Source organism: Anabrus simplex, chromosome 8, assembly GCF_040414725.1.
Source record: "Anabrus simplex isolate iqAnaSimp1 chromosome 8, ASM4041472v1, whole genome shotgun sequence".
Taxonomy (NCBI): Eukaryota; Metazoa; Arthropoda; class Insecta; order Orthoptera; family Tettigoniidae; genus Anabrus; species Anabrus simplex.
Window position 1 is genome coordinate 30455983 of NC_090272.1, and position 19389 is coordinate 30475371.

The 19389-nt window shown below is 40.5% G+C and overlaps 1 protein-coding gene across 3 annotated transcripts in view; it reads left to right on the forward strand.

The window, feature by feature from the left end:
- LOC136879258 (uncharacterized) overlaps nt 1-19389 on the forward strand; it is a 673981-nt gene that overhangs the window by 640561 nt on the left and 14031 nt on the right. For all 3 annotated transcript variants that reach the window (XM_067153070.2, XM_067153071.2, XM_067153073.2), the window contains one exon: nt 4671-4764. In XM_067153070.2, the coding sequence (XP_067009171.1) occupies nt 4671-4764 (94 nt within the window). The remainder of the gene's footprint in view (nt 1-4670; nt 4765-19389) is intronic.

Consider the following 19389-nt stretch of genomic DNA (forward strand, 5'->3'; position numbering starts at 1 on the left):
GCACGTGATGGGGTAGAGTGGTTAGCTCTACGCCCGGCCGCCTTTGCCCCCAGGAATTAACCTGGTACTCATCTTTGGTGTAGGCTAGTTGTATACATAGTTATGTGTATTCACAAACTTCCGTATAGCTTACATATTACATTTGCAAAATACATTGTGGAGACTGAACACTTAAGACTGGATTGTCCACAAAGTTCCAGCAATTCAAAACATTCTAGGCGTAGTAACGAACACAAACTTGCATAAACTGACAAAATGGACGAGCAAAACTTCTATCAAGAAAATGGAAAAGTCGGGTTGAGTGGCTCAGGCGATTGAGGCGCTGGCCTTCTGACCCCTATTTGCCACGTCCGATCCTTGTTCAGTCCGGTGGTATTTGAAGGTGCTCAAATACGTCAGCTTCGTGTCGTTAGATTTACTGGCACGTGAAGAATACTACTGCTGGACAAGATTTCGGCACCTCAGCGTCTGCGAAAACCTTCAAAAGTGGTTAGTGGGACGTGAAAACAATAACATTATTATTATTATTATTATTATTATTATTATTAGAAAATCTTCTTCCTTTCTTAATCTGTTTACCCTCCAGGGTTCGTTTCCCCTCGGACTCAGCGAGGGATCCCACCTCTACCGCCTCAAGGACAGTGTCCTGAAGCGTGAGACTTTGGGTCGGGGGATACAACTGCGGAGTAGGACCAGTACTCGCCCAGGCAGCCTCACCTGCTATTCTGAACAGGAGCCCTGTGCTACGAGGCGGGAAGTTGGGAAGATCGGAAAGGATAAAGAAGACTAAAGGAAGCGGGCATCATCCCGGAATTTGTCGGGAGGAGAAGTGGAAAACGCAGGAAAACCACTTCGAGGATGGCAGAGGTGGGAATCGAACCCCCTCCACTGAGTGGACCCCGTTCCAGCCCTCATGCCACTTTTCAAATTTCGTGGCAGAGCCGGGATTCGAACCCGGGACTCCGGTGGTGGCAGCTAATCGCACTAACCACTACACCACAAAGGCGGCTTATTAGTGGAAAGAAAACTGTTCGTAGACGTAGGAAACCATTTGTAAATTGAATGGGTCGTCGTGAAAACGCCTTGGGAGAAGTGAGTTAGTTATGTACACAGATGTGTAGGTTGAAGGACATTCTTTCTTGTGTCGGAAAATGACGCATGTCTATGCAATTGTTTGCTTTGACGCTACGTATACAACGTGTGAATGTTCCATGTTCTGCGCATACGGAGAACATGCTCATGGAGATATAAACGCGAAGAAAATTCACGAACATACAGATGGTGATGGTAGTGATTATTGTATTAAGAGGAAGTACAACTGAGCAGGCATCCTCTACTATCGCTAATCAGAGGAGAAGTAGAAAAGGGGCAGACCTTCGAAGTATGAAGGCATCAGCAAAGAAAAGGGAACAGTACATCCCTGATAGTCATAGGACATTTTAGCAAAGGCTATTCCTGTGCTGTATGTCCCACGAAGACTGCAATGAGTGTCATGTTTTATACATTAAAAGTGTTTGAAACTATTTAACTATTTAATTAAGGATCAGAAAATGTCTCAGTTAGTAGTCTAATATTGTCAGAACCTCTGCTAGAAACTGAATTGCCTGGCTCCTCAGTGTGTTCTTGAAGTTGACAGCCCTGAACAGGAGGAAGCTCTTCTATGCTTTTAGAACAACTTTAAACGATAATTACAGTGTCCTGAACACTGATTTTGGAGTTCGTGACACTTGCACGGAATGCTCATTGTCGAGGGACATCTGAGGTTAGTGGCACTTGTACGAGACTCAATCTGGTGATGTGGGGTTGCTCTTATTCGTGTTCGAGAGAGCTGAGGAAATCTTTTGACTATGGAACTGCTCACTGTTACTTAACCTAATCTGTTTAATGTAAATTGTAAAGATTCTACATAAGAATTCATGGTTCATTGCACACGATAGAAAGATGACAATGTGCCACTTGCAATTATTAAAATTCATGATAGCAAACTCAGTTTCTCTTTTCATGTAACCTAGCGAGTTGGCCGTGCGGTTAGGGGCGCGCAGCTGTGAGCTTGCATCTGGCAGATAGTGGGTTCGAATCCTACTGTCGGCAGCCCGGAAGATGGTTTTCCGTGGTTTCCCATTTTCACATCAGGCAAATGCTGGGGCTGTTTAAGTAAGGCCACGGCCGCTTACTTTCCACTCCTAGGTCTTTCCCGTCCCATTGTCCCCATAAGACCTATCTGTGTCGGTGCGACGTAAAACAAGACTCTAAAAAATCTTCTTTCCATATAGACCAAAAACTATGCTGTATCATTAGGTCTCTTGGACTTATACTCAGATTTACTGAAATTCGTGACTTAAACCCTCTTAAATAATAATAATAATAATAATAATAATAATAATAACAATATTAATACTTTACGTCCCGGTAACTACTTTCAAGGTTTTCGAATGCGCCGAGGTGTCGGAATTTAATCCCGCAGGAGTTATTTTACGTACCGACACGAGGTTGACGTATTTGAGCAGCTTCAAATAGCACCGGACTGAGCAAGGATCGAACCTGCCAAGTTGGGGTCAGAAGGCCAGTGCCTCAACCGTCTGAGCCACTCAGCGCGGCTCTCTTAAATTATATTTCTGTAGTTATGTTCTCTCTACTCCTGTTCTTTCTGCTCCCCCATTTGGTCATCATATCAGAAAAAATAACCGTGTTTTCTCATTCCTTGCGCTCATTGTGAAAGACCGTAATCCGAACATGAGAGAGTTTAATACCAAACAAATTCTGTCATTCTTCAACATCTTGAACCTGAGTAAACGTTTGCAGTACACAGATCTCTGCTTTCTTCACAGAATTATTAATGGTACTCGTAAGTGCACATCGCTTTACATGTGTTAGTAGTCTCCCAGTTCTACTCACTTCCCACAACAGCAAATGCCCTGACATCTTCATTTCCTATCATTTCTTCAACATAAATACATACATACATACATACATACATTATAGACTGTTATGCCTTACAGCGTTCAGTCTGCAAGCCTTTGTGACTTTACTAAACTTCGCCACAATCCTCGATTTGCAACTAGTGTTGTGGCCTCATTTAGTTCCATACCTTTTATCTTTAAATCATTAGAAACAGAGTCTAACCATCGTCGTCTTGGTCTACCTCTACTTCTCTTACCCTCCATAACAGAGTCCATTATTCTCCTAGGTAACCTGTCCTCCTCCATTCGCCTCACATGACCCCACCACCGAAGACGATTTATGCGTACAGCTTCATCCATCGAGTTCATTCCTAAATTAGCCTTTATCTCCTGCGAGCTCACTGCATTAGCTTTACTACACATTGATTCAATCTCACTTACTATATTACCATCCTGGGAGAACACACAACCTAAATACTTGAAATTATCGACCTGTTCTAGCTTTGTATCACCAATCTGACATTCAATTCTGTTGAATTTCTTACCTACTGACAACAATTTAGTCTTCGAGAGGCTAATTTTCACACCATACTCATTGCACCTATTTTCAAGTTCCAAGATATTAGACTGCAGGCTTTCGGCACAGTCTGCCATTAAGACCAAGTCGTCAGCATAGGCCAGACTGCTTATTACATTTACACCTAACTGAATCCCTCCCTGCTATTTTATACCTTTTAGCAGGCGTTCCATGTAAACTACGAACAGCAAAGGTGAAAGATTACAGCCTTGTCTAACCCCTGTAAGTACCCTGAACCATGAACTCATTCTACCGTCAATTCTCACTGAAGCCCAATTGTCAACATAAATGCCTTTGATTGATTTTAATAATCCACCTTTAATTCCATAGTCCCCCAGTATGGCAAACATCTCTTCCCTCGGTACCCTGTCACATGCTTTCTCTAGATCTACTAAACATAAACATAGCATTTTTCAATTACCTGGCGCATACTGAAAATCTGATCCTGACAGCCTCTCTGCGGTCTGAAACCACACTGGTTTTCATCCAACTTCCTCTCAACGACTGATCGCACCTTCCCTTCCAAGATGCCAGTGAATACTTTGCCTGGTATACTAATCAATGAGATACCTCGATAGTTGTTGCAATCCTTCCTGTTCCCTTGCTTATAGATAGGTGCAATTACTGCTTTTGTCCAATCTGAAGGTACCTTACCAACACTCCATGCTAATTTTACTACTCTATGAAGCCATTTCATCCATGCCTTCCCACTATACTTCATTTCTTCAAAACCAAACTTAAATTTATACTCTCGATTCTCTATTGACAACACGGCCAGAACATTACTAGACACACGGGCATGATTACATATACTTTTATCTGATTTTGTAATTCTTGTTATTTATTTTCTAAAGATGTCGTTATCCCGTCCTTGTTAAACTTTATTATTTGTTTTCCTTAGTGTTCATGTTTTATATTGTTATACAGTCAGTTTAAAATGGAGTAGACCTACTGTGTACCTGTATCGGAATACTTCTAAATACAAAACATATTTCATGAGTCCCTTGGTTTAAAAAGAGTATTCAGATGTTTAGTAGGCCTATACAAAGTGTCCGCGTTACTCTGGGCAAGTATCACAACCCCACCTGTGTCTCTGTCAAGGTTTGGAGCTGGTTCCGTGCAAGTTCCCAACCCTGTTTGCCGCTCTCCTAATATAATAGAACTTAAACAGATTGTGTCCTCTTGTGTTGCAGATGGACCCAACGAGAGTGTGTACATGATCTGCGGGGTACTCATTGCCATGCTGTTGGTAGGACTGATCATCGTCATCCTGGCCGTCACAATCAGGTAAAGTGGAAAGTTGCTCTCTCTTTGTCGTATCCTCACCTGTCCCATCCCCACAAACAGAAACATCTTACCATTCCTCTTCGTCAATAGTTTTCGTTAATGTTATCAGCTGGAACTGAGGGGATACTTCTTATTAATGTTGGAGCCAGAAATTCTGCGTTGGTCGCGTATATAATTTAATTTACCATCTAATTTAATGGCGTGTGGAGGCTTGGTGCAAATCTTTCGAGTTGACGCCGTATAGGAGACCTGCACGTCTGTGAGGATGGGACCCTACCTGTGATGAATTCTAATGATGAAAACGGCACACAAGCCCAGCCCCCGAGTCGTCGGAATTAACCAATAAAGATTAAAATCCCTGACCCGGCCAGAAATCGAACCCGGGACCCCCTAGAACGCTAACCATTTAGCCATGGAGCCGAACATTTACCATTTAATTATTACGAGCTCGGCGATGTCTGTTCTTCCTCCCTAGTCAAACGTAAGATTCGTGGAGCACGATCACGAATAACACTTGACAATACGGTGGTCAGTAGCCGAAAACTTGTGACACATTTTGACCACCTCTTGTACACAAACAGCTACTCGAAGTGGGTGTGCCAGGTTGGGCCACTACCAATCATGTGTGTATGTGTGTATGTTCGGTCTTCAGCCCTAAGGGTGGTTGGATCCTCAACAGCTCTGCCATCAGCTGTCATAGATGGCCTAGGCATTACTGAAGAGGCGTACTAGGGAAATGAGGAGTGAGGTAGTGTCCCGTTGCTTTCCTCACCGAGCCAGAAGTTGCTATTACATATCAGTCTGCCAAGCCCACTGAAATGCATGGACCAACTGACCCTATGAGCAACATTTTCACACCATCCATAGCAGGGTCTGGCTGCATAAGGAATGGCATTACTAGCATCGCTCATGCCTCAGTCACTTTCATATTGTCAAAGCCAAGGATAAGACAGAGACAGATCTATGAAAGTAGCAAAATTGCTCTAGCCTGTACCAGAAGACATAGTGCACTGTAAACACTAGGTCCTGCCAGCAAAGGCATACCAATCATGTCTATTACTTGTAAACGATCAACTATAGGACGTAGGTTTGTGTTGTTTTCCTGTGTAGGCATACCATTCGCACTCCGATTACTTCCTAAGTTTTTGAAACACCTTGTATATGCCCTTGACTTCGAATGTAGGCCTATACGTTGAAAATACTCCATTATTTCTCTCGCTAGCAACGCTGGACACATTTTAAACTGTTGAATTGAAATTCCATTTTAGCAAAAAATATGTGCAAGCTACGTAATCTGTAAGGCAATGATTTGGGGCTTTGTGTTCATTTCAAGGTCTTAACACCTTATCTAATGAATTCCCCCCACAACACTATGCTTAGGCAACTACGTGCAGGAGGTAAAAACTTTCAGCAGTTAAATAATATATGCACAAACTTCCTTTTCTTGGTTTCTTCAGACGTGCTGCCCAGTTTGAGTTAAAAACTTAACTTGGGTTTTTTCATCCAACACATTCTCTGTTCATGAAAACCGCAATCACTTGAAATCATTTCCACAGTTAACTGTATCTGAAATTTACACAACAGAAACTTCCTCCTAAACACACTTAAATACTTGTTTCACGAGTTATTTCATAACTAGAATTAATATTCCCTGAGTCTCTAGACGTTTCCTTGACCATCGAAATATGTAACGTCCCTTTTTCCTTTAACTTACGATTACTGTGTGTGTCATCAAATAATGTTTTTCTTTCTCTTCCAGGTATTTTACCACTTTGTGTTGTGTATTTAATCTATTATATCATTTTATGTCTTTTTATAGCAGTATTTTAAATATTTTACGTAATTAATTGTATGTTTTCCCTCCTGATTAATCTATATTTTACTACTTTCTTTAAATTGACCACCCGCTCAGTTAATCTGGAAATTTGCACATAGTGACATTTCTAAATAATTTATAACTTGTTAGAGTCTTATAACTTTGAGTAAAACATTATAAAGTGCCTGAAAGAGAAACACATGGTAACAGTATTATACCTGAAAAAGAGACTTGACATGTTTCGTTCTTGAAAGAACATCATCATATTTTTTACCTCCTCAAATATTTGAATGTGATTTGATAGAATAACGGTTATAAATTAACTTAATCTGAACTGAAAAGAGACGCCCTCAGACATTACAAATAATCTAAAGAAAGCTGACTGTCGCCAAAATCACCAGTAAGAAACCATTTCTAAGACCCCCTTCCTCCGTTGAACATCATACTGTAATACCAGCGGTTTGGCTCTGCAGTTTCTTAGGAAACTTTGGTGTTCCATAAGCGGCTTCAGGACGAAGAACTTTTGGTATCTCCGGCTAAAAATAAGTTGCTCTGTATGTTAGCGTGCTACCTTGGCACATATGTTTTTGTGAAAAGTTAGGCACACAGAGAAATGCACTGCCACGTTCAGCCAAACAGGTACGTTTTTTAGATCATCATCGCAGAGTTCTTAGTTGGAAACGAGGGTTGTTCCATTCTCAAACCTGTCCAGGGTGAATGTACTGATTCCCTTCCCTCGAGACAGACAACCTTTTATACAGGAACTGGAACTTGAAGACGTTTCCCAGTTATCAGACAGGTTACACTTCTTACGCGCCAACACGCAGACGTGGATTTGAAATATTTGGAGCCTTGCTGTTCCAAAACTGCGTCTTATTCATTACATCATGTCCTGATGTCTGTGAGTGTTATGCTTCTCATTTTCAGTTTCTCTTATGTAAGACAAACGTACTTCAGTGAAGGGGAATTGATTTTTGAAACATTCTCTTCGATCATTACAAATTCCCCCTTAGAATTGGTTTCTGATAATGGCAGAAATAATTTATAGCGTGGTATGAGGTATAAAGAAATATATATGCCCTCTGACAAGGAAAATAATAAAACCCAGGGAATGGAGCGATTCAGTTTCATTTCTCAACACAAAAAACACTATTTCGTTTAGAGAGAGCAAATTTACACATCGAGCAATTTATATGACTAGAAATTTTGTTCCAATTTTCTAAATTAATATGTATGTATGTATGTTTAGTCCTCAGCCCGAAGGCTGGTTGGATCCTCAACAGTTCTGCCATAAGCTGTCATAGATGGCCTAGGCATGACTGAAGAGGCGTACTAGGAAAATGAGGTAGTTTCCCGTTGCTTTCCTCACCGAGCCAGAAGTTGCTTGTACATATCAGTCTTCCAAGCCCACTGAAATGCATGCACCAACTGACCCTATGAGCAACATTTTCACACCATTCATAGCAGGGACTGGCTGCAGAAGGAATGGCATTACTAGCATCACTCATACCTCAGTCACTTTCATTTTGTCAAAGCTAAGGGTAAAGCTGAGACAGATCAATGAAAGTAACAAAATTGCTCTAGCCCATACCAGAAGACATAGTGCACTGTAAACACTAGGTCCCTCCAGCAAAGGCACAATACAAAACTTTTTTCTATCATAAAGAAGATGATAAAGAAATATTCGGATATGAAACTTTTAAAATTATCATAAATGATGTTAATATTTTCAGATTTTTTGGCAAAATATTATGGAATCACATTCAAGTCAACGTTTTAAAGGAATAACTTCCTTTCTTCATGTATCATCCTTCCCTTTTCATACTTCAACACAAGTACAAATGTTTCGTTCAATGTTAGATTACATCTTGAGCAGCAAGATAATAGTTGTTTGTTCTACGAGTGACGAAGTGTCTCTTATAATCAGTGGCGTATTTAGAGGGTCGATATAAGGCTTCCACGTTCATAAGTTATTTTAATCCCCAGTACACTTACTATAAGCAAAACTACTTAAAGAGCATTGCATTATCAATTGTATTTTTGTGACGCTGTGAAAAAATACAGCATTTTTCAAATCTGGCTCAAAATTGTTCCCGTCCAGAATACATCGAAATATGCCACTGACAAATATATTTTCTGAGATTTTGGTATCAGAACAAACAAAAAGGTTCCTTTCTTTGGTACAGAAAATTTCAGATAATTTGTTTTCATTGTTTCTCTTCTGCTTTGAATAAGTTGAATGAAAGAGTAGGCCTATTGGAATTTACAAATGTAGTAATAGCCTCGTAATCTATGAAATTAACAGAACTGATGATGAGATGTATGGAACATTCTGTACATCGTATAATAAATGTTCATTGTTGTGTATATAATGTAAATGAAATGTGATCTTTTGCAGGTTTTTGGAAATGTGATTTTTATGACTTTTATTAGGTTTGAAAATTTGCAGATGAACTTGTTTTATGTATAAGTATTACCTGAAGCCACAGTTCGATATATACACCAGTATTTTGTGATTCTTAAACGCTGAGATTTCGTTTTACCAGATCCAGATTAATATCCTCTTGAATTTACTGTCTCATTTGGTAGAAAAAGGTAAGAAATCGTTGAGTAAGATGACGGTATAGAGTTTATTACATTCTGCAAATAATATGTTCGCGTTTACACTTTTCTCAGTAGCAATAATTATGTCTGATACGAGGAATATACAATGGCAATAGTGGTTGTAGGAAGGATGTAAAGGAGAGGCGGATTAGTCACTGGTAAGACCCTCTTACTGTATGGTTACAGGGTATGGGACGCTCACTAGAATTATTTCATTCGAGAACGCGAACAGATCTAGAGGAAAACAGAACGACTTGTTCTGGTTGATTTCCGACAAAAAAAAGTAAGAAAATGCTGCAAATTTCGGGGCTGGGAAGACTTCGGAGTAAGGAGACGAGCTGATCGACTACGCGGTATGTTTCGAGCTGTCAGTGGAGAGATGGTATGGAATGACATTAGTAGACGAATAAACTTGAATTAAATGCAAAGATCGTAATATGAAGTTAGAATTCCAGAAGACAACGTTGGGGAAGAGGAGTTAGGGACTGGAGTAATTTACCATGGGAGATGTTTGGTCAATTTCCAGCTTCTTTCAAATTATTTAAGAAAGACAAGTGATAGGGAACCTGCCACCTGGACGACGGCCATTCCCTTTTGAGCGTCTGTACATTTCCGTTGACATAGTATTCATTATCATTGGGGCTTGGAATTTTGTGACCTACTATTTGTAAAAACCCTGGAAATATGCACGGAATTGCCCTGTTACCAATACCAAAATATCACATAAATATTGAAAATATGCCGTAAATGATATCAAGTATTGTCCAAAATTTGCTTAGAAGATCAGCAACAAGTTGGCTAATTTCCTAACATTCTTTTGTCGTTTCTACCTTGACAAGTTACTGATCGCGAAACACGTCATCTTCATTGCACCACAAAATAATTCCTAGGAAATAAGATCCATAATATCCACAAACATATTCTATATTGAACTGGAGTAAAGTATGTTGAAATCTTTTTAACTCAATTGGATAACACTGCTAAATAAATCAATACTGCACAAAAATATTACAATGTTCGTTCAAAGCCCTCATGGTTTATAGTGAAAATAAGATTTTTTTTCTTGTCCTCTAGTTAAATTACAAGACTGTATTTAGTTTTTAAAATGTAGACATGTCAAAAGTCCATCAAAGTAAGGAAAAGTCTTGAAACATAAATTTCTGTTCTGATCCTCATTACAAGTTAGCCACAATAAGTTCTGTTGTATAAATTTAATATTGGTCAGGAACCGAATGCGTGTTTTTAGCAACATTTTCGAGCTTTTCCTTCTTTATGGGAACCTTCCCTTCGTACTCTCTGACAGTAGAAATGGTAACCTCAACATCACTGGTTAAATCGTCAGTAAACTCATAATTAGTTATTAGCCCCTGTTTTTTCATGGAAAGTAAACATTGTGTATCGGTGAATTTGAGAAGTTTTGTTCGCTTTTCAAATCTTTCATTATTTAAAGAACGCAAACCACTTCAGTTTAAATTTGGTTATACAGTAGAACCTCTGTTATCCGGTACACTTTTAACCGAAACGACCGAAAATAAATATTTTCGGTAAAAACGAATTGAAGGAACATTGTTTCATATGTGAGGTGAGTAGCGGAATGACATTGACTGCCTCCTTCCCTTCTCCACTGTCAACTCAGTTTGTAATGCGACTAATCAAAGCCTTCTGACGTTCCGATAATGAAGCAGTGGTGTGACGTAACGGCTAGAAAACGATGTGAAAAGAAAAACCAGAAGAAGTAGACTTTTTCAAAAAATAGTGCAATATGCACCGTGTTCTCCCCAGAAGTTTTCGTCAGCCGGGTGGCAGGAATGAGTAGCCGGGCAATGTTTCAATTTATTCCCCTCTGGGCAGATAAACATTAACTGCATAACTGAACTATTTTGGTGCTATCAGAAACGAGACATAACAGAGTATGTTGAACTTCTAGCGTTCTGCAGCTCGTAACACCAGGGCTTACCACTCGGTTCCTGTGGTGTACCATACGGGTTTGAAACGACCTGCGGAATCGAGTACTCGCATGCGATTCCACGCTAGTCCAGACATCGCTCGCGCGCGCGACAGTCAAACTAAACTGATGATAATGAAGATTTGTCATTTAATTAACTGTTTAACAGCATTTACGTTTTAATTTGGAACACCCATTGACTCAAATATGCATTAATATTATGTAGGCTAACTAGCACATATCTTGGTTCTGTTAGCCGGGCGGTCTGTAAAAAGGTGCGCCCATTGAAAAGGTCCTAGGGAGAACACTGCACTATGGAGCATAGTTTCTTCTAAACATGTACAGTACTTATGGTTCATTAAAATATTTTGATTTTCATTTACTTTGATCTAAAACGTGAAAAAAACTTTCCTTAACTACAAAAATGATATTTTAATTATCATCCAAAATTTTCATTATCCGAAACCACCTTTTCCCGCCCCCTTTGTTCCGGTTAACAGAGGTTCTACTGTACTTTCTGATTTGGCGCATTACCTCAAGTGTATTCCAAGACTGTTTTCTTTCTTCGTCTGTCAGGTCAGTAAAAATTTCGGACAACCAGCAAATACTTTTAGCAGTATAGAAAAATCGGCCTTCTTTCTATCATCGGATTCGTTTCCGTATTGAAATGACCATTTCAGTATATTTTGACCAAAATATGGATTTCTATTTTCCTTTTTCATCTCACACATTCAGTTGCACTTGGCACTTTGTTTCATAAAAGCAGGAGCCTGCGTATTCATATATGTAAAAGTTTTATAGAGTAGACAATGACTGTACAGGATCTCGTGCTCTCTTGGCCTCTTAGGAGATAATCTCCTGAACACTGAGGAACTCTGCACAAGACATAGTTGGAGACAGTTTTAATCTACTTGTGGAATAAGTATGGCTAAACCCAGGAAAAACCACATTCTCGTCTGTGTTAGTAGATTAACATACCTCAAAACAAAGGCTGGGAATTTTGCTTCTTGTCTTAAGTAACAGATATCTATTTTATTGTATCATTCCTCTGACAGGGGATTAATTTTTAATTGATGTAGGATCTGGCTCTTGTAGTGCATTATTTAAAAATCTAGATTTCACTTGATCTTGCCGGTAATCTTCTGGTATTATCTTACGCTCTTTATGCATTGTAAGAAAGAAGGAATTTCCTTGTCACCTCTTTTGGCTTTCTTAGAATTATTGTTACCGAGTACTCTTCCTTATCCTCTGTTGTTGTTATTGTTATTCGTTGTAGGGATTTCAGACACATTTTTCTCCTCCACGTGTGCTCAAATTCAAAGCATTGACTAGCGACCACGGAGCTGAATTGTCTTTATCGGGTCAGTTGGCTCTGCAGTTAGGGGCACGCAATTGTGAGCTTGCATCCGGGAGATAGTGGGTTCGAACCCCACTATCGGCAGCCCTGAATACGCTTTCCCGTGGTTTCCTATTTTCACACCACGCAAATGCTGGGGCTGTACCTTAATTTAAACCACGGCCGCTTCCTCCCCACTCCTGTCCCATTATCGCCATAATACAGCTCTGTGTCGGTGCGACGTAAAGCAAATTGCTTCCACTTACTGGTGCCAGGCTCCTCACTATTTCATCTATCCTATCCGACCTCCCTTGATCAGTTCTTGTTCTTTTCCGACCTCGACGGTATTAGGTTTGTGAGATCTAGGGGACTCACACCTTCCCTTTGCCCACACCATCATCTTTCGAAGGATCGGACCTTCTTTGTTAACAGAGTATGATTGCCTAGTTGCACTTCCTCTTAAAATAGTAATCACCATCACCACTGCCAGATTTCAACACGCTATCCTGAGCTTCAGATGGATGGAGGCAAAACATTGGCATTTCAAAATTAGCGAAATGCTGGCTTCTTTGTGAATATAAATATTTTAACTAATTCATGAAATGAACTGAGGATGGTGAGGTACAAGTACAATTCCCGCCCCACCCAACCCCAGAAACTTTTAACCTCTTATGGCTGAAGTAAATGCTCGTCTTTTGTTATACGAACACCTGGATCCGTCCACAAAACATTCACAATGTGGCGAGCGTGACCTGCCCTGTCCTGTCCTTTGTTTGCCTTTGAACTCACATTTTGTTGGAACAAAAACTTGAGCCTCGTTGGTTGCTGTTCAAAATAGTTTGTAACAGTGGGTTCAGTGTTCTCTCGTAGATTAACAAAAGTAAAGAAATAAAAATTGCAGAAATTACTAACAATGAATTGAAGTAAAAGACACATAATTTAGGTGATAAAACGCCTTACAAACACATCATTCTAACTAGAGATCTTACACATGTTCCCAGATTCCTCGCTCTCCACTTCCTCCGAGACACCGATTGCTAGTAATTCATCAAGCGCTCAAGGTAGCGAATGTTATAATTCAGACTCGTTCTAGAAGCCTAGAAGTACATCCTTTTATTGTTACAATGTAGATGCTCCTTCCTTTCGGCCGTGTTTCTACTTGGACAAGGCGATTATTTTTTGTATCACGGAATGATGATTCCGCACGGCCTCCTGCGACTGAAAGATATGTATTTTATAAAAATATTGTATTGTGAATAAGAGTAATCCGTTACCTTCAAACTTAATTTAACCACAACACATTTCTAAGGAAATGGAAACTAAAATAACCAAAGTCACTTGACATCATCAGCACAAAGCATATGAATAATATTTACAGAATGGCTAGAACAGTCATAATATGCCCAAAAACATACTATTTATACCATTTATTTGATCAAATATGACTGAAATATTCATTGTTGTTGTTTGAGTCATCAGTTTATAGACTGGTTTGATGCAGCTCTTCACGCCACCCTATCTTATGCTAATCTTTTCATTTCTACGCAACCACTATATCCTACATCTTCTCTGATCTGCTTGTCATATTCATACCCTGGTCTACCCGCCTACACTTCCCTCAAAACCAACGGAACAAGTCCTGGGGTCTTAAGATGTGTCCTATCACTCTGCTTCTTCTTCTTCTTGTTGTGGAAATTTAGCGAAAGCGTTCTCCTTTCACCAGTTCGATTCAGTATCTCTTCATTCGCGATTCGATTTATCCATCTCACCTTCAGCATTCTTCTGTAACATCCTATTACAAAAGCTTCTATTCTCTTTCTTTCTGAGCTAGTTATCGTCCATGTACCACGCTCCAGAAGAAAGTCTTCAAAAACACATTTCTCATTGCTCTATCAATGTTCGAAGTGAGTAAATTTCTTTCCTTGCTTGTGCCGGTCTGCATTTTATGTCGTTCTTACTTCTGCCATCGTTAGTTGTTTTACTACACAAGTAACAATATTCGTCTACTTCGTTTAAGTCTTAATTTCCTAATCTAATATTTCCTGTATAACCTGACTTCCTTAGTAATAAAAACCGCTACAAAAAAGGCTAAAAATGTGTTTAAGACACCAGGATAAAAGAATGGCATATCAAACAAATGTGAGCCATACTTACCACAAAATAAAATATAAACTAGTACCCCAAACTCCTTACACATCTGGAAAGTAACAACAGTCCGTTACATTCCGAACTCCATTTGAGAAACGCTTGACCGGGAAATCCTCGGTTTCTCGATAGAGAGCAGGGGAACGTGCGCTATAATTGAGTAACAATGATACGGATGTATTGCAAAAGTGAGAATTTGCGCACAAAGTGGGTTAGACTGCATGGCCTCAATTCGCTGGTGCCTGGCTTACTTTCATTTCGCAAGCCATCGCTGGCCGAGTTAGCTTACCTACCCTCCTAGCTGGAGATCGCTCCAAGTAGGTACACCGTTAGACACAGCCAGTCACTTACTGCCAAAACTTGAGCTCTTCCTTTTAAAAATTCCGTCGCGCTTCACGAACTTATGACAGGTTTGAACGACTGGAACGCAGTGTTGTCACATTGAGACCAGTTTCCCTTCGGTATTCAGTATTTCTTTCTTTTAATGAAGAGAAAAATTATAATAATAGAACCTGAGAAACAAAAATACGCTGGCCATGAAACTAACGGCAAGACATTTGAAACTAATAAAACGCGTGGATACAAGGGAAAACGACAGACCCATAGCGGGAGGATGAAGAAGTTTTGGGAAGATACGAAGAACAAGAAGACTAATGTTAACTAGTTGTTCTGCGTGCTCTTTAGAAGTCCAAACGAATAATAATAATAATAATAATAATAATAATAATAATAATAATAATAATAATAATAATAATAATAATAATAATAATAATAATAATAAAGCCAGTATCCAGTATTCGGACTGTCAGCAACCCTGAAGATGGTTTTCCGTAGTTTCCCATTTTCACACCAGGCAAATCCTGGAGCTGTACCTTAATTAAGGCCATGGTCGCTTCCTTCCCACTCCTAGCCCTTTCCTGTCTCATCGTCGCCAAGAGACCTGTGTGTGTCAGTGCGACGTAAAGCGACTTGTAATAATAATAATAATAATACCGATCAAGTAGCTGCGCGGTTTGGGTGACGTACTGTAGCAATCAGCTTGCATTCGGGAGGTAGTGGGTTCGAACCCCACTGTCGGCAGCCATGAAGATGGTCTTTCGTATTTTCCCATGTTCACACCAGGCAAATTCAGGAACTGTACCTTAATTAAGGCCACGGTCGCTTCCTTCCCACTCCTAGCCCTTTTCTGTCCCATCGTCGCCATAAGACCTGTCTGGGTTGGTGCGACGTAAAACAAATTGTAATAATAATAATAATAATAATAATAATAATAATAATAATAATAATAATAACAATAATAATAATAATAATTGGGTTTACGACGCACTAACTACATTTACGAATTTCAGAGACGCTGAGGTGTCCGATTTTTTCCGCGGGAGTTCTTTTACGTGCCAGTATATCTATCGACACGAGGCTGACGTATTTGAGCACTGTACTTTCAAAAAAACGCCGCTTCAGCTCAGAAGCCCAATCTCTATACTTTCTTGTATTCTGTTCCTGTCTTCATCTCGTCCAAACCTCTTGTCTAGGACTTCCCGTAGTCACTCCCTCATTCCCCACAAGCAAGGTGGTAAACTAGGTGACCAGGAGATAGTGGGTTCGAACCCCACCGTCGGCAACCCTGAAGATGGTTTTCCGTGGTTTCCCATTTTCACACCAGGCAAATGCTGGGACTGTACCTTAATTAAGACCACGGCCGCGTCCTTCTCATTCCTAGGCCTTTCCTGTCCCATCGTCGCCATAAGACCTATCTGTGTCGGTACGACGTAAAGTAGTATTTTCCTCTAGCATCACATCTCAAAATCCCTAAAGTTTATTGTTTGATATACTTAACGTCGAAGTTATGATGAAACCAGATGAAACTTTTCCGGAACAGCTTCCTCGTTTCTACGGAGAACTCTATCTAATGTATGCAGACATTTTGTGTAACGTAACGCGACAAAATGTGCGATGGAAGCGTAACCATAGCAACCGTGCAGGCGGTGATGTAAGGTATGGATGGATGGTGAGACAATGTTACTTAGCAACCGTGGAGGCTGTGATGTAAGGTATGGATGGATGGTAAGACAATGTTACTTAGCAACCGTGGAGGCTGTGATGTAAGGTATGGATGGATGGCGAGACAATGTTACCTAGCAACCGTGCAGGCGGTGATGTAAGGTATGGATGGAAGGTCAGACAATGTTACCTAGCAATCATGCTGGCTGTCATATAAGATATGGATGAATGGTCAGACAACGTTACTTAGCAACCGTGCAGACGGTGATGTAAGGTATGGATGGAGGGTCAGACAACGTTACCTAGCAACCGTGCAGGATGTGATGTAAGGTATGGATGGAGGGTCAGACAATGTTACCTAGCAATCATGCTGGCTGTCATATAAGATATGGATGAATGGTCAGACAACGTTACCTAGCAACCGTGCAGGCGGTGATGTAAGGTATGGATGGAGGGTCAGACAACGTTACCTAGCAACCGTGCAGGCTGTGATGTAAGGTATGGATGGAGGGTCAGACAACGTTACCTAGCAACCGTGCAGGCGGTGATGTAAGGTATGGATGGAGGGTCAGACAACGTTACCTAGCAACCATGCAGGCGGTGATGTAAGGTATGGATGGAGGGTCAGACAAAGTTACCTAGCAACCGTGCAGGCGGTGATGTAAGGTATGGATGAATGGTCAGACAACGTTACCTAGCAACCGTGCAGGCTGTGATGTAAGGTATGGATGGAGGGTCAGACAACGTTACCTAGCTTCCGTGCAGAAACGTGGACTGAAGAACGTCATCTAGTACAGTCTTTAAGGGAGGTGGTTACTAGTCGAGATGTTGGACTGCTAGATGTCACATCCTGTTACCGTCGGTTGGTAACTGAAAGAAAAAAAAATGGTGTCGAATTTCCTTTGGGGAAAATCAAATGATTATAAATATGTCTTTCAAGAAATGAAGCTCAAATGGATAACGGTTAATTCATTTGCTCCTGCCGAATCGTTTTCGAGAGACATGTGTATGGATTTCGACTCCACGAGAGTAGAGTTCAGTGCTACTGACCCAGGGCCTATGAAACTACCACCAGTTCTGTAGAGTGTGATGAGGTGAGGGCTCTTTGTCTCCCACCAGTACTTCACATCAATGTTGCTAGGTAACATCGCGTCTCACATTTATGGCCAAGTGCACCAATCTTGTTTAAGATTCAGCTAACCAGTGTGTGCGTAAGCATGGTTTAAATTTAAGGACTGGTTAGAAAGAAGTGTGGAGCACCACTTTTAATCAATGTTTAGTTACGCATGCAGGTGATGTTTAACTTGCTAGTGAATGCGCTTCGGTGATTTCGTGTTTCTTTTTTGAGAAGGAGGAATATTAATTTCTTCTTTCCTGACAGTACTTATTAGAAACACGGAAGAACGAAAGAGAGAAAAGGTCATCCAATTTTTAGGATTTTGAAACAGATCATAATTGTAGAAGCTATAATATTACTCACGACGCGTATAATCCGAGCTGCTACTGTTCTGTGCATATTAATAGTATCCCGTACAATGATTAAAGGAACGAGTGGCGTAATACCTCAATGTAGTGAGCAGTCTGTTGAAAGCAGAAACAGGATGAATTCTCTACATTGGAAATTGTAGGTTATTTTGCATTGTTTCCGGAAGAAATGAAACTTTTTTTTTTAGATCAGCAAAACCTTCCACATATTTCCTATCACTAAGTTATTCAAAAGGATCACCTCTCATCACTATTTTATACATTCGCGCCCATTTCCATTCTGTTCCAGATATAACAGTTCATCTCCAAATCTGACAGCCATTTTACCTTCACTGCTGATCACTGTTTATGTTTGGTAACCGCAGGAACTTGACTGTTTAATTTTACCCGACAATAATCAGGGATTTAAATAACGATGAGGAATAATGCTCCGCAGTTTCATTTAAACAAGGTTTAGGAAGAATCTTAAACGCTGATTAGTGTAAACAAGGGTCGTGGCCATTAGTATTGCTAATATCAGATGCCCCCCCCCCCAGCCGTAAGAATGAAAATTGAGAATGAGGATTGACAGAATGAAAAATGAAACTGTTGTAGGCCTACTATTCTGCATCGTGCGAGCTCTGTCATTAGAGAAGTGACGTTAGAACTACACCACAGTAGTTTAGATGCGAAGGCGTTGTAATTCGACTGTCACCTTTACATCCAGCTGTCGGGTGATGTACGGTAGCCTATGCTATTTGCAGGAAGTTTATCGGCAACTTTCTTGCAAGTTAGTGGCTCCATAGCTTTCCTTCCGCGGTGTATAGCTGCAGATCCTGCGCCTGCAGCCACGACTGAGCAAGCGAAAGTGAGTACTGGAAACAAAAACTTGCAAATCCGTTGCTGTAAGCATGTTGAAAGGGATATGGTGGGTAGAAAGTTGGATCTGTACTAGCACCTGCTGTGTTCATATGTCACAGGAGTACTCGTGATAAGCTCGCTTCCTCATTGTCGATGTTAGTCATGATTTAAATGTTTTTCGTACAATTTGCTTTACGTCGCACCGATATAGACACATCTTATGGGAAGAAAAGGTCTACGAGTGGCAAGAAAGAGGCCGTGTCCTTAATTAAGGTACAGCCCCAGCATTTGCCTGGTATGAAAATTGAAAACCATTGTCAGGGCCGCCGACAGTGGGGTTCAAACACACTATCTCCCGGATGCATGCTTACAGCTACACACCCCTAACCGCACGGCCAGCTTGCTCGGTAGTAACTTGAAAGTGAGCAGCTGCGAATCAATACCAAACTCAGC